This window comes from Delphinus delphis, chromosome 5 (genome assembly GCF_949987515.2).
Source record: "Delphinus delphis chromosome 5, mDelDel1.2, whole genome shotgun sequence".
Lineage (NCBI taxonomy): Eukaryota > Metazoa > Chordata > Mammalia > Artiodactyla > Delphinidae > Delphinus > Delphinus delphis.
The window spans coordinates 135815802-135831280 of NC_082687.1; the positions used below are offsets into that span (position 1 = coordinate 135815802).

The 15479-nt window shown below is 58.8% G+C and overlaps 1 protein-coding gene across 9 annotated transcripts in view; it reads right to left on the reverse strand.

The window, feature by feature from the left end:
• Positions 1-15479, reverse strand: part of ABLIM2 (actin binding LIM protein family member 2) — a 150852-nt gene that overhangs the window by 48989 nt on the left and 86384 nt on the right. For 3 of the 9 annotated variants that reach the window (XR_009519627.1, XR_009519626.1, XM_060013032.1), the window contains exons 9-13: positions 12817-12894; positions 5793-5939; positions 3642-3674; positions 1865-1985; positions 379-477 (exon numbers count right to left, since the gene is read on the reverse strand). Coding sequence is in view for 2 of the 9 variants with exons in the window: in XM_060013032.1 (XP_059869015.1) it covers positions 379-477; positions 1865-1985; positions 3642-3674; positions 5793-5939; positions 12817-12894 (478 nt within the window). In the remaining 7 variants the exon portion in view is untranslated. The remainder of the gene's footprint in view (positions 1-378; positions 478-1864; positions 1986-3641; positions 3675-5792; positions 5940-12816; positions 12895-15479) is intronic. The other 6 variants (XR_009519629.1, XR_009519628.1, XR_009519630.1 and 3 more) reach the window with 3 other exon arrangements.

Genomic DNA, 15479 nt, shown 5'->3' on the forward strand with positions numbered 1-15479 from the left:
ACCAGGAGCTGAGGTCGTGGACGTCTCCACCCTCTGTGCCTTAGCACTTGCTCCCGACAAGCACGGCTAGCGGTCCCCGCACCTGCCGAGCTGACGTGGGAAAGAAAAGGAGACGACTTAGGGAAAGGCTCTGGGCACCAGCCCAAGGGTGGGCGCTGGGTAGGTCCTAGACCCCTCTTCCTGCCTCGCCGCTTGCTCCCTGACACAAGTTACTTCCTGGGAACGTGTACACGCCGACAGAGCTGGACACACAGGACGCAAAGCGGGGAGCATGGGCGTGGGACATGGGCTCGGGGAAGCCATGCGGCGCACACGGAACAGCGAGACACAGACGCACGGCCGGCCCTGCACCACAGCCCGCAGCCCTGAGCGCCTTACCTCGGAAGTAGGGGATGTAATGATGTCTGAACACGGAGGTAGGGCTTGGGTGTTGGGACAGGGACAGGCAGCTACTGGTACCAACACTCACAGTACCAGCTGCGGGCAACAGAGAACAAGTCAGAATCGGCCCTGCGCTCGGGGCCACAAAGCCGCAAAATATTCCTAGCCCCGCTCTGCTAGGAACATTTGTGCTTCCTCTCTTGAGGAATGCACACCTTTCTGAGGCACCTGAAGGGGCGCCGCTAAGTACACTTTGGGCCAGTCTGCCCCGGGTTCCGAGTGAGGAAGCCCTGCCCTCTGGGGTCAGGGTGGCAGAGCCCCCAGGCCTGCTGGGTGGGAGCTGCTGGCCCCTGAGCCCTGCCCACTGCCCCACTTAGGGGGCTCCTTGGGACCCAGGGCCCAGGTGGAGGGCAGATGGCCAGACCAGGGAGTGATCTGTCACCTGACAGGTGCCCCGGCCTTGCCCAGGAGAGATTTGGGTCTCAGCTCTGGGGTGACCACCTGACCAGGCACAACCAACAAGGCCAGAAGACCCAAATATGGTGGGCAGGGCTCAGCAGAGGCTGACAGCCCTTCTCCTGGGCTCACCTGCTCGCCTGGTCACTCGCTCACTCACTCATTCATTCATTCATTCATTCCCTCACTCACCCACTTTCCAAACATCTACCGAGCAGTGTGTACCAGGCACATTGCAGGGAGTCCATGAAAATAACTTTGCAAATGAATGAGTTGTGATTTTTCCACAAGGGCTGCAAAAATCAGAGTTGAGTCCATGGAGGTGAGGATAGAGCCATGCAACAGCTGGCCGAGGAGGAGATGTTTGGCAAAAATCCCTCAAGAAGCAGCTCTGTGTGGAGTCCCTGTGGCTCGGACACGCTGAGGGCAACGCGGATTTTTAAAAGGGAAAGGAATGGAACATCGCTGGGCGCCAGGCGGGGGATGCGGTGGGATGGGGTAGAGGGTCCTCCTCGGGCTTCTCCCCACTGGGAGGGGGCTGGCAGTGGCCCCTGGGGACAGCTGTCTTTGGGGCCACTAACCCAGCTACCGGTGAAGTGTCAATGCATGTGCTGACTCTAGCTTCTGTGCGTTGGTTTTGTCTCCACAGAGCAGACCTTCCCAGAGCCACGCGAGCTTTCCACTAAGTGACCTCTGGCCTCCTGTCCTTCGTGCCGGTTCGCCTTCCTGACATCTCCTGCTACTGACACGTGAGCTGGATTCTATGTGCTCAGCGCTGCCTTGTGTGCTTCACGGGACGGCTCCTCTAACCAACGGGGTAACCGGCTGCCCCTGCACTTAACCTCCCTGCCCTGGCACGAGAGGGCCTTTTCATTCATTAAAAGGACGGGCTCTCCATCGCCCACTGGCAATCCCACGCCCTGTCGGTCGTTTCTCCAGGTGCTAAAGTAAGAGACAGACTCATAAGAGGAAAAGCCACAAGAAGCAGAGCTTCACGGGGGTAAAAGAGGCCGCGGGGGGCGTGTACCTGGACGGCTGTAGTGCTGGGGCGACCGCAAGGTCGGGGTGTAACGGCCGAGGCTGACCGACCCGGTGGAGCTCGGGCTGGAGGTCCGGCACTGCTTGTAGGAGCGGTCATCCTGATAACCCTGGGAGAAGACAGCCTGGTGAACCCTGGCGCCGAGAGCACCGCCCACCCGTATCCACCCACCCCTCCGCCCTCCACTCGGCGTTTGCTCTCCTGACCCAAGAGGCTGACTCAACACGGCCCCAGGACGCAGTCCCCCCACCTTCCAGGGCACATCTGAAGAGCCAGACGGGGGGCTGGCCTTGGTGCTGACACTCCCCTGGGCCTGAGCATCGTCCCCGTGCCTGCCAGGTACTGGAGGGCAGGGTCCCGCCCACGCCTCCAGCAGCCCCTCCTTGTAGCTGGGGCTCCCACAGAGGAGGCAGAGGCACCTGCATCCACCTACGTCTTTCAGCTCCCCTCTCGCCCCATCCTTCCCGGCACCCAAGGCCCCTCGGAACACAGTTTGAGAACCACTGAGATTCTGTATTCCCCCCAGCCTTGATAGGGGCTCCCCAGGAGCAGGCAGTAAGAAGAAGGCCCCCGCCCCGGCCCAGAAGCCCAGCTGAGTCAGACCCACAAGCACTGACAACGCAGACTCCATTCAAGCAGGATGGCCACTGTCTGGGGTGGTCAGGGCAGGTGACAGGTGGCATGAGATGGCGTGGCACTATGGCACGGGGGCAGAGCAGACCGCCCGCCTGCCACAGCTCGGCACGTTGGCCTGAGGCACGACACGGGCCAGCGTCCTGCCGTGGGGTGGACGCTGCCGCTCTGCCCCTCCAGGCTGGCGTGGGATGAGTAATGAAAGAGTCTGGGTCTGGCGCTCACGGCTCCCACGCCCTTCCAAGCTGACCTCCCGCCTCCTAGGGCTTGCTCTTTAGCAGAACCCACGGAGCCACTGTCCTTAAAGCTTGCCTGTGTGCCCACCTGCACGCTCCGCTCAGGCAGCCCTCATGCTGGGAGCACACCTACCAGGCCCCACCCATGCCTCACCCCGAGCCCCTTCGGCCCGGCACATCCTGGCCATGGGCACACACTCTCTCCCCTGGGATGGCTGCAGCCCTGCCGTCTAGCCTCCATCCCCAGGCATCCTCTGCACAGCCCCGCTGGCCAGCTGACATCATACAGATGTCCTATCTTCTCGCCTGCCCTGTGCCCGGGGCTTGCGGCCACACGTGGGCGTGGCAGCTCAGTGCTAGCCGCCCACGTGCAGGCTTCGGCTGTCGCGTTCCTGGACCCGAGGTCTGATGCCCACGCAGACTGGAGTCTGACTGGTGGCTGTCTACGTCGCGGATCAGTTTTGAGAAGCGAGAAAAAAGAGCGGGATGCTAACCCGTGCTATTTGATAGAGAAATGCTTCCAGCACGTTTATCCTCGAGGACCCAAGATATTCCCATAAGTCCCACCTGGAGGCGCGTGACGTAGCCCAGGCTAACCCAGCCCCTGGACTTCTTCTCTAAAGAAAGCCGTGACCCAGACCTCAGGTCAGACACAGGTGTCCCAGGTGTCCGTATCGCAGGGCCGGCAGACACAAGGGAAGCATGCAGATGGGATACGATTATAAAAATAACCAACGCCGAGGAGGAAGCCCCAGCCTCAGAGGGTCACGGCCTGATGCCACAGGCAGAGGCCACAGTCAAGGGCCTGGGAGACCCTCCAGGGGAGCCCCGGTTGGTTATCTTTACCATCCGGGCGGCAGTGCCACGAGCAAACGGGGTGGGCCAGGGGCGGTTACCTCGGGCGGCGTCGGCGAGAGCAGCCGTGGGGACTGTGGACACAACACAGAGTTACCCGTTAGGCCCGGCGCCTGGTGGTCACTAGGGGAGGAGAGCGCCCCGGCCCAGGCTCATCTGCACCACGGACCCTCCTCCACGTGGCAGGGAACCCCAGCACGAGACCCAACACACGTCCCAAAACCTTTTTGGAGACACACAGGAAAAGGTCCCCAAGACAGTCCTCTCTGAGGATGAGCCTGGACCTTGTCTCATCCTGGCCCGCCCCCGCCCTGCCTCTCCCCCACGAGGACTCATTTCTGAAGGGAAGACTGTTGGCTCTGGGCGTTGGGTGGCCACACCCTGCGAGCCCATCACCCTCGGGTTTCTTCCGAAGAGAGAAAAGGGGTCCAGAGGAAGGAAGCACGATTCGGAGCCTCGGGGCTTGGGGTGAGGACCAGTGTGCGGGGTAGGGGCGTCATCGGGGCTCTGGGGAGCGGTGACCGGCCTCCCCGGCCAGGCACCTCTCGCTGGAGCAGGTGAGCACCGCCTGCCACCTACTGACGTGTTGCCAGGACTTAGGGAGGGAGCGCCTGGCAGAAGGGGCCCTGGAAACGGGGCTTCCAGGCAGGAAAGCTCACCTGTCTCCCCCTCTCCTGGACAGGTAGGAAGACGCTGTGGAGCGTTTCCAAGGAGGAGCCCTGGCGACTGGGGACATTTTCTCGTACCGTTAGAACGGCAAGGGGAAAGTGTTTCCCAATCTTCCCATTTCATTGAAGGGGAAACTGAGGCTCAGAAAGGCTGGCAGATCTCTGTGCTTCCAGCCCACTGCCCTTCCCTCCGCTAGCTTCCCACACTCGGATGAACTGCTGGAAAGCTGCCGTTCCAGAGAAGCAGGGGAAGCGGTCCGGCCCCGAGGCCAGGGTTTGCTCAGCTCAGCGCACTGACCCACGTTCTGTGGCCCACTCCACCATTTACCCACAGAAGGGCTCCCACAGAGGACACCTCTGAGCAGGCTTGCAGCCGGGGCATGGCAGGGCCTGTGGAGGGCAGAGGCCTCGAGGTCCCAGGAGATGGAGGAGGGACAGAAGCCCAGTACCTTGCTCTGGGCAATGGCCGCAGCCGGCACGGCGGCAGCAGTGACCAAGGCCAGCCACGAGGGCCCAAGCCCCAGCTCTGCCCCCGTGAGCAGCACGGTCCTGGGCCCTCACCCTCGTTCTCCCTCACCCTCGTCTTCTCATCTACACCCTGGGACGGTCATTCCCAAAGTGCCGGGCCACAGGAGGCGGGGCGACGCAGAAGCCCAGTGTCAGCGCAGAGTGAGAGCGGGCCTGAGGAGCAGGTGATGACTGTGATATCAGCGACAAGGGCTGGCCACTGCAGCATGACCGGTGAGCGTGCCGCGGACCCCCGGAGCCCCGGGCTGTCCCCGCCCTGCCCTCACGCCCCGCAGCTGCGCCAGCTGCTGGACCGCAGCAGGCGTCTGCGTCGAGCCGGGCGCCCTGGAGCCTCGGCCACAGCTTGGGAGACTCGGAGCGGGGCGCCCACGCCGGGCCACCCCACGTGACCGGCACACAGACATGGCCGACAGCTGGCAAAACACGCCTCCTCTCCATCCCAGGCACCCCCGTGGCCCGGTCACACTGAAGTCTCACAAAGGAAAAGTGACTTCACCAGCAAATTCCAGGGTAAATGGAGAGAAGCGGCCACGATTAGGAAGGTCCAGCAAAGGACACTGCCCACGGGACAGCGGGGAAGAAGTCGTCTGGGGTCAACCAGGGGTCAAGCCAGCTCGGGGAGCTCACGGGACGGCGGAGTGGGCCAGGGCGGGGAGAGCCGGAGCGCGGCCTGGAGCGCTCTGGACAAAGGAACAGGATACATTTCCCAACTTAAGAAAATAAAGAGACTCTCGCTTTGCTCCTGTCACTTTCCTGATCGCCAGCGAGATTCCTGCTTTCTGCGCCCGCCGAGGGGGCCTGTCCAGACCCTCTCCGTCAGTGTGTCTGCGAGGGGCAGTTCGGGGCCAGAGCACACTGGGAATTCTTTAAAGAGGAGGCGCAGGTTATCTGAGGGGGTAGAGTAGGCTGAGGCCGCCGGACGGCCGTGGGGACGGACGCCAAGGGGACCGGCTATAGGTGCCACGCCCTGCAGACTGGCCCCGGGCCGGGCCGTACCTCGCTGCAGCTCTGCCTGTCCCCCACCGAGTGGCTGATGAAGGGCGAGTAGGAGATCATGTCGGGGCGGTCGATGCTGTAGATGGCCTTGTTCTTAGGGAGAGCGGCCAGGTCTCTGTAGTCAAGGATCTCATCACCCAGCTTGGCCTGCGAGAGGAAGGAAAGAGTCGAGGGGGTGGTCAGACCCACACCTGGAGGCGTGGTCGCTCGGCAGCCGTGGGTAGAGGTGGGGCCGGGGGCAAAGGCGTGGGGAAGCCTCGTGGCACACGGACCTGCGTCCCCGCGGACAGTGAGAACTCAGCCCGTGGTCTAAATACACACACAGCCACACACACACACATCTATGCTCGCACACATACATACACATGTACACGCGTGCATTTCAACACGTGCACGACGTGTGCAGGCATGTACGCACACATGCAAACACCCACCACGGACATGCAGACCCGCACCTACAATCTACATATGCACGCACACGGGGAACACGCCCGCCTACAGCTGCGGAGGGGAGACAGACACACCCGCACCTCCACTCACTCGCACCCACACAACCTCACCCACCAAACTAGTGCACACGCACACACCTCCCTACCCAGCCACCCACACACACACACTCAGGGGCCACCACGTCTGCTTAGGTGAGGTCCACCTGGGTGCTCACTCCCCTGCAATTGGGCCCGGCCTCCCCTGCACCGCCCGCTGGCCCCTCCTCCTGGCTCCGGGGGCTGCCCGGGGGCGCGTAACTGACGGGACAGGCCTTGGAGCGGGGTGGCCGCCTCAGCTTGGCTCTCACAGCAGGGCCGAGGTTCCCCCCCAAACACCGGTCTCAGTCCCCGTGTCCCTGCAGCACCCCTCCAGCACCGGTGGAATGTTTACAGCCCACGAGCCCAACGGAAGAGAGGACGTGAGTCCCCAGCCTGCTCCCAGCACGAGCCAGTTCCTGGTGCGGCGGATGCCCAGGCTCCCATCCCTCCTGGAGCTGACACACCAGTCACCTCCTTCCGCCGGGTCCCCTCCGAGGATTCATCTCAGCCTGGCATTGCCAGCCACAGGCAAAGCTGGCCACTCGGGCTGCCGCCGCTGGCTCGGCTCGACCCCCAAACCCAGCAGGAACCCTCATCTCAACCTCGGCTTCCCTCGGTGCCCCCGGCCAGGTCAACGCTGCCCCTGCCTTCCTCTCTGCCCCTTCCCAGACCCAGGCGGCTCTGGTCAAGGCCCTCACTGCCCGCGTCCCGATCCAGCCACAGCCTCTGGGGGGCTGTCCTGCCAGCAATTCTTCTAACAAACACCACCAACAGCAGCGTGACACTACACCTTCCACCCTGGACAGCACTGGGGGCGCTCACAGGACGTCCTCTTCACAGAGGAAGAACCGGAGCCCAGAGAGGCCAGGTAACTTGCCCAAAGTCACACAGCCAGGGAGGAGACGCAGGCTTTCTGAGTCCAGAGCCATGCTCCCCACCATGGCTCTCCTCCCCACCATGGCTCTCCTCCCCGCCAGGGCCACGTCACTCAAACTCCAGCTGCACCCCGTCGTCCTCCAACTCACATCCTCCGGCAGCCCCTTCCGGGATGGGTGACACAGCCCTCACTGCAGTTTCCAAACTCGGCCCTGATGTTTCCAGCCCATTCATCATAAGGTGTCTCCTCCTTGTTCCCCCAGTGTGCCAGGCTCAGCCTCCGCCCTCCAGCTTTCCTTTATCCTCTGAAGTCCGGCAGCCCACCTCCTCCAGGAAGACTTCCCTGACCACCAACTCCAAGGCTCGCGTGAGTCGTTGGGTACGCTAGGGGCAATCCCTGCCATCTGTGACGTAGGTTGAGAGAGTGAACACCTGATGTCTCAGATCTCTGGCGATTCCCTTGGGAAACCTGGGCAACGTTCAGAAGACCTGAGTTCAAACCCTGAGTCTGTCGTTTGTAACTGTGGTACCGCCCGATCAGCATTTTTGAGCTGCTCCTCTCTGCCTTCCGGGGAAATCTGAACTCAGGCCCCTGGGGACCTGGCCCTTGTGTATCTGCTCGTCCAAGCCTCTCACTCCCCCACCCATGCCCCTTGTCACGCTCGACCCCTTACAGTTTCCAGAACACCCACAGCCTGAGTGAAACGGAGCAGGACCCTATGCTGCTTCCGCCCACGTCCTCCGCCTGCCTCTTGTCTGCAGGAAAACTTCAGCCAAAGTTTAATCAGAGAAGTGAGAAGATGCAGAAACAAAGGAAACCATCAAAGGAGACCAAATGATAATAGTTTAATCATTAAGCAAAGTCAAAGACCTTTAGTTCCTCCTTAAGGGCTACAGATAATATTCTGAGCCGTATCCTGGGAGCTGCCTTATAGATACTGAAACCCCTACCAGGTGGAAGAAGTTAACTACATGATGACAGACTGTAGCCATGACATAAGTGGCCACAATTCCAAGAATTGACCTCAAGGAAATGGGAATAGACTGACCCTGAAACCGAAGACTAACTGTACTTAAAACAATCAAGATGACGCTGGTCAGACCACCGATGACCAATTTCAAGACGACGGTCAGAGCTGACTGTGCAGTTTCTGCATGTAGCCCCCTCCCTCCGTCTATAAAAGCTCTTGCCCAGTGATTGTCACGGGGGGAGTCAGCCTTTGGACAGGAGTCCGCCCTCCTCTACCTCGCCCTCGTTGCCGGCGTCCAAAATAAAGCAATGTTTCCTTTCCACCAACCTTGCCTCTTTATTGGCTTTTGAGCGGCGAGCAGCTGGACCGCACTTTCGGTTACATGAGGGCTTGGTACATGCTGTTCCCTCCCTCCGAAATGCCGTTCCCAGGCCTCTTTGCCTGGCTCATCCTCTGGTCCTTCCAGATTCAGCACGCTTCCCCTCCACCACCTCCCCTTCTCCTGTGAGTAAAGGTGCTGATTTCGTGGGTGCATCTGTCTCCTTTGCTCCTGAGGCTGGTGGCTCCTGGGGGTTCAGGACCCTGATTCACCATGGAGTCCCTCCCCCTAACTCCATGCGTGACGCGGCACGGGCCCTCGGGGCAGGCATGCCGAATTGAGCTAAAGTCGATCGCACATTTGCCAAAGCCAGCTGGGTTCTCTGGGTCTTTGTCTCCCCCTGAAAATGGGAATACCACCTGGGCCTTGTCCATCTGCTGGATTTCGTGACCATCAACACAGCTCGATATAAAGGGCGATGCTGCCGAGGGGCTGGGAGAGGTCGGCATTCACAGGTCACTGTGGAGGCTGTGTCCGCCCACCCACCTCTGTCCTGCTATGATCGCAGCGCTCAGTGCCCGCTGGCTTTCTCAGCCCCAGGTGCACAGTCAACAGCGCCCGCCTTGCCCTGACACAGGGGATCAGGGAGGCGGCCCGACGATGCCAACTACCACCAACACGACCCTGCTCAGAGAGAAGCCTGCCCGCCCCCACCTGGCCGGCTAGGCGGCTGTGCTCCTGGCTCCTCAGCATTTGTCCTGCCCAGCGGGACAGGATGCATTTCCTGCATCCAAGTCCCGGGGCGGTTGCCATGACAACGGGCTATGTTGTCTCATTGGCGGAAGGCCACTGGAGTGTGTGTAAGTACAAGTGTTTTCCCTTAGCTTTCTTCTCTCCTACACTGTATCCAGCATAACAACTAATGATAAGATATGACCATATATGATGTTATGGCTATAACATAATCCTACCGATGATATAATCTCATGATGCCGCTTTTACGCTATGCCGACTCACTGCTTTATTGCCCTGCTGAAGAAAGGTTACAAAACAATATAGCCAATGTGACCTCACTTTGTTAAAAAAAAAAATACACGCACACGGAGAAAAAGAAACCTAAAGGGCATACTTCAAAATATTAACAGTGGCTACTCTGGCTGGGAGGATTATAAATGGTATTCATTTTCACCTCTGCACCAATCGCTATTTTGTTGCTAATAAATGTGGGTTACATTTGTAATAAAGAAAAAGGCGGTGAAAAGGTTACTTTTAAAAACCCACAATTTATTGAGCACCTACTGTGTGCATGTTTTATCCTAGATACTAAGGTGAGTGAGGCATGGTCCCTGCCCGCCAGGAGCTCACAGCCCGTGTGGGAGACGGTAGCCACATCACATGATAAATTCCCTGCCATTCCTGCAGACAGGGACTTCGCGGGGAATTGATCTCTTCCTGACGGGCAGGAAGGGAGAGGGAGGGAGAGGAAGCTGCATTTGAGAACAACCATCCCACAGCAGGCGGGTCCCAGGCGGCTGGCATCCTTTTAAGCACGCTGAGCTGGTGCATGGATTGGGACCACCGTCCTGAGGTCCTGAGTGTGCCCGGCGCTGAGCAGAGTTGGGTGCACAGTAGGGTGACAGGAGATACCAACAGGGAGATGGAAGGAAGAGCAGAGGGGCTGAGCCTGAGATAAGAAGGGCACTTGCTTGACCAGACTCTCGTCTCCTCAGGGAAGGAACTGCATGGATGTGCACTGCCAACTGGTGCTGATACCGACCCTGACTTGGGAGGGATGGCCAGGGTGGGACGTTTCCCGGCTGGGCGCTGGCCATGGTGCTGGGAGTCCATGTGTTAGGGATGGATGCAGGTCCTTGGACGGTGGCCCCATGACTTAGAGGCTGTGACACAGACCAGCTTCTGCACCTCTCTGAGCTGCATCTAACTGGGATGCTGAGAGGCAAAAGGAGACGGCAGAGTACACTCCCTGGTACCCAGGACTCAAGGCACCTCTGCAGTGTCAAACTAACAACTGCTGCTTCAGACTCAGGAGACAGGATTAAATTAATTCGCCCGAGGTCTTCTATTTACTTATTTTTTTTTAACTTTTACTTCTTTAAAAATATAGCCATGTGTACACTTCAAGGCCTTCTGTTTAAACAGGAATCCAGCACACTCGTATTAGCTGAGCGAGAAGTCTGTCTCAGCTGGGACGGTGCGACCAGCTGGAATCTACCTCGGCTGAAGGCACAGCCAGCTGGTGGGCAACTTCTTTGCCCACCATCATCATTGGCAAGTTCGTGCTCCCCAAGGGCGGGAAGGCCATGTGACCCGATCAAGGGGCGTGGACTTGGCTGTGCTGAGAACTGCCAGGTGGAAGAAGGGACCCAGCAGGGCTGGTTTTCAGCACTGAGCAGCGGGGTTCCCTGGGAAGAACCCAAGCTCTGTGGTGGCAGAGACCTGGGTTCAAAGACAGCTCCACTGCTTACCGCTGCATGACCTTTGAAGTAACAGTGATCACAGAGCCCAGGGACTCTGGTCACTGCTCACTGCACCGTTACATGGTCACTACCGTACCTAAGCGTCTTACAAACACCAGTTTGTTCAAAAAATAATAGTTCATGTTTAATGAGCAGTTTACCAGCAGTAGCTGCAGTCTGGGGACACGACCATGCCTGGCCGCATGCCGAGTGCTTCACAAACACGATCTCATTCAGATAACAATAGTCATTATTATTATTATTCATGATGATGATGGTATTAGGGGCTAAATCGTGCTTCCCCAAATTTCTATGCCGAACCACTAGCCCCCAGCACCACAGAAGTGACTACATTTGGTGATATGGGCCTTTAAAGTGGTGATTAAGGTAAAAAGGGGTCATTAGGGTGGGATCTGATCCAGTACACCTGGTGTCCTTCTGAGAAGAAGAGATTAGGACACAGATGCGCACAGAGGGACGACCACGTGAGGACACAGGGAGAAGACAGCCGTCTACACGTCCAGGAGAGAGGCCTCGGAGGGAACCAACCCTCCAGACACCTTGACTCAAGACTCCCAGCCTCCAGGACGGTGAGAAGATACATTTCTGTGGTTGAAGCCCCCTGGTCTGCGGGGCTTTACGGCGGCCCCGGCAAACGAGCACAGACGTCGTAACAGTAATCCCAGCGAGCGAGCGTTTCCTGTCCTCCCTCTGGGCTCAGGGCTGTGCCCGGGGCCTCCCACTCAGTACCTCAGTGGACCTGGGCAGCAGGCACTGTGGGTCCCCAGGTACAGGTGAGCTCCCAGAGGCTCAGAGAGGCCAACATCCCGCCCAAGGGCACACAGCTGCCTGGTGACGTCGTGCTGCCTTTCTGAGCTTCCGGGTTTGCATCTGCAAAGGGTCATTCTGCGATTTACTCTCCGGACTAGAACCCTTGTTATTATCACCTATCGGAATTAGGGTCAGGAACGGCCCTAGCCCAACTAGAAGGAGAGTTTGGGGAGTGAAAAACAGTGTTGAGAAGAGCGAATTCCACCTCCATCGTGTGAGAGAAAAATGAGGCCCTGGCCGATGGCGGGGGGAGGATGAGAGAGGCGACTCGTCCCAAGTCACCGGCTGTCCTTCGGGTGTGCAGCTGGGCCAAGACACCCAGTCCAGGGCTCGCCCCCTTTCCCTCCCCCACCCCGCACAGGCTCTTTCCCAGACAATGGAGTTTGCCACTTAGACAAGTAAACTAGCAAATAATTACAACCATCACCTTCCATGTCTAATCCCACCACCCAGAGGTAACTCTTATTAACTATTCGTTAAAATGTTCCCAATCATTTTTAGACTTGTATGTGCACGTACACACATACACACACAAATACCCATAACACACACGCACGCACACACATGTGCACACACACGTGCACACACACATGCACACAAATACATACACACACAAACGCAAACGGGATCCCGTAACATGTATTACCCTTCACATGCTTCTTCTAAAAACACGTTAGGAACTTTCCACAGCAGCAGCCACAGATCTGCACCGTTATCTGTGACACGGGCCCGAGTGTTATTTACGCAGGTGAGTCCTGGCTGTGGGGATGCGGAAGTGACTCACCGTCACCCCTGTAGCCACAGCTGTGAGCACACCTCTCTGCGCACCTGTCGCCATCACGGGGCGGCCGTGGTCACACAGCACATCCACACTGGAGGCTCCGACCCAGCCTCACGGTCTGCACCAATCTCCCGCGGCCTCTGGGGGGCGCTGGCCCCGGCCCCCCACTCCGAGGGCACACTCAGCGATGACCCCAGGCCCCGGGGCCCCTCCCCACTCTCCACAGAGAGAATCCAACTTACATAAATCACGCGGCTCGGAGACCCTGAGGTGCTGGAAGCAGGGACGGAAATGATGCTCTCTGAAGAGGTTCTGGTTTCCTAGGAGAGGAGGAGACAGGAGGAGGCTGAAGCAGACCGTCAACGCGAAGAACCTTTCAGAGGCAATTGCACTCCAACAGAAATGCCGGCTCACGAGATACTTTTTATTTGCAGGTTGAAACAATTCTTAAAATAAACATGTAGGCTTGAATGAACGACAGCACAGCTGTAATCAGAAGACACAGCAGGTGACCCTGGCTGCAAGCACAAGCCACGCTTTCAGCGCCGGCCAGAATCGCTCCCGTGATCGCCAAGCTTTCCCGGCGTCAACACTATCTGTTTTCCGGAGGATGAGAGCAAGCGATGCCGTTTCCGCGTTTCTGCGCGCTCCAACGGCAAAGGCGGAACTGTGCTGCTCAGAGACCTTATTCTCCACGTGGATTACGGGGGATGTACTGCAGCTCGTTCCGCCAGCCCCGCCTCTGTTGTCTGACTCGGCGGCCGTCACGTCTGTGGTCTGCTCCTCGCGTGCCCACTGTGGCTTGGAACCATTCCCCCGCCCCTCCTCCCTCGGTTCCAACCATGACTCCTGCACCCCCGAGGTGACATCCCCGAGAAGACTGTCCATCTCCTCCACTCCCCCGCGTCAGGCCCCCCATCAGTGCGAGGACCCTGCCTGTCTCCAGCTCCCACCCCACTCGCTGCACCTGTGCCCATCCCCACCTGTCGGGCGTGACCGGGTAGCTCCTGGACCCTCTCCTGGTCCAGCCCTCACCCCTGCTGGGACCACCCACGGACCTAACACTCCACACCTCCCACTTGCCCCGTCTAAACGGGACCCATCTTCACAAAGCGCCCCCCTCTCCCTACCCACTCACGGCTCCTCTCTTGTTTTCTCAGCAGGCCCCTTCCTCCCACCCCCTGGAATTCTGTCCAGCCCCTCTCAGTGGTCCACACCCGCTGCAGTGGTACCAGCAGCCTGGGAGGGGCCGCATCATGAACTGAATTGCATCCCTCCAAAACCCATACGTTGAAGTCAACACCCCAGGACCCCAGAATGTGACGGTATTTGGAGGTACAGGGCATTTAAGGATGCAATTAGGTTTAAACGGAGTCTTTAGGACAGGCCTGGATCCAACCTGACTGGTGTCCGTATAAGAACAGGAGACTAGGACACAGACATGCACAGAGGGATGACATGTGAGGACACAGGGAGAAGACGCCCAGGAGAGAGGCCTCAGGAGAAACCAACCTGCCCACACCTTGATCTTGGACGTCCAGCCTCCAGGACTGTGAGAAAATCCATTTCTGCTGTTTAAGATCCCCAAGCCTGTGGCATTTTGTATGGCAGCCCCAGGACACTAACACCCATCATGGACCCCCGCCAAGTGGATGACCCCCAGCTCTGGCTACACTTAGCACAACACCAGCGAGAATGGGACAACACCAGGACCAGACGTGAGGCCGACACGGTAGCGGCAGGGACAAACCTGAGAGGCATAGGGGGTGGTGCCTGGGTAAACCTGACTGGGAGCCTGGCTCTGTATCTACAAGGGAAAGAGAAGAGGGAGAGGGCGTGATGCTCCCATCTCTGCGCTCGGTCACTCGTCCAGCTGGTCCATCCCCTCTCCTTGCCCCAGTTATCACCCTGGCATCCTCTGGAGACCTGCCCTGCTTCCCCGGGCCCCTCGCAGGCAGGGGCTGGGGTCCCTCAAGGAGCTCAGCCGGACCCCTGAGGCTCGGCCACCCCCAGTAAAACACAACGTCAAGTGCTGTTGCAAAGGAGCTGCACCGTCGGAGCCCAGTGACACTGGGTCTGTTTTATCACCGTCCCTGTGGCCAGGCTGCCTATTTTACTAGGCAAAAATGATGTACGTACACACTTAATACATTTGAAAGAAAACTTTGACTCTCAGCCTCCTTCTCTATGAAGCGGAAAGAGCTGCTTGGAAGGTGCTTTCTGTCTCTGAGGACGTAGGCAACCTGCTAGGGGCTTGGCACTGTCAATCGTCCTTACTTTTATTTCACTTCAGTTGATTCCAGCTCACGGCAGGAAGCCCCTTCTTTGCAAAGCCGACAAACACTGGTTGTTTTACAAGAAAAGTGCCCCTAAGCTGAGAGCTGCAGCAGTGGCCCAAGAACTGTCCCCCAGACCAAGAGGGACGCTTCCTGGCGCAGGTGGGGCGGCACCGGCTCACTGTCACCACGACCCCGACGGAAGGGGGCTTGGGCTCTGTGAGCGGCAGCGGGCGCCTGGGTTTGCTCTGGCATGTTTCAGGGTTCCGAGCAGGCAGGTGGGTGGCTGCACGGTGCTCTCCTCCCTGTGCCAGGTTCCCAGCCCCGGAGAGGGTCAGGGCGTCCCTGCGTCCCACAGGTCAGGGAGCCCAGACACGACGGGGCCGAGTCCAGGTGATTCTCCCAGAGTCAGGAGACCTGGGCTTTCTCTCACTTTCTCCCTACCCTGACTCCAATTCGTTCACAATCAAACCCAATACCCAGTTGTGTTCTCCAGGGCCTTGTTCACACCAGCAAAGGGCCGGGCAGCTCACCCAGCCCTGTCCCCACCGCTCAGCCTGGTCCCGGGAAGCGTCGTCCTACAACAGTGACGGGGGCACCTGGCTCTCATTAAGGTCCCACACAAGCTG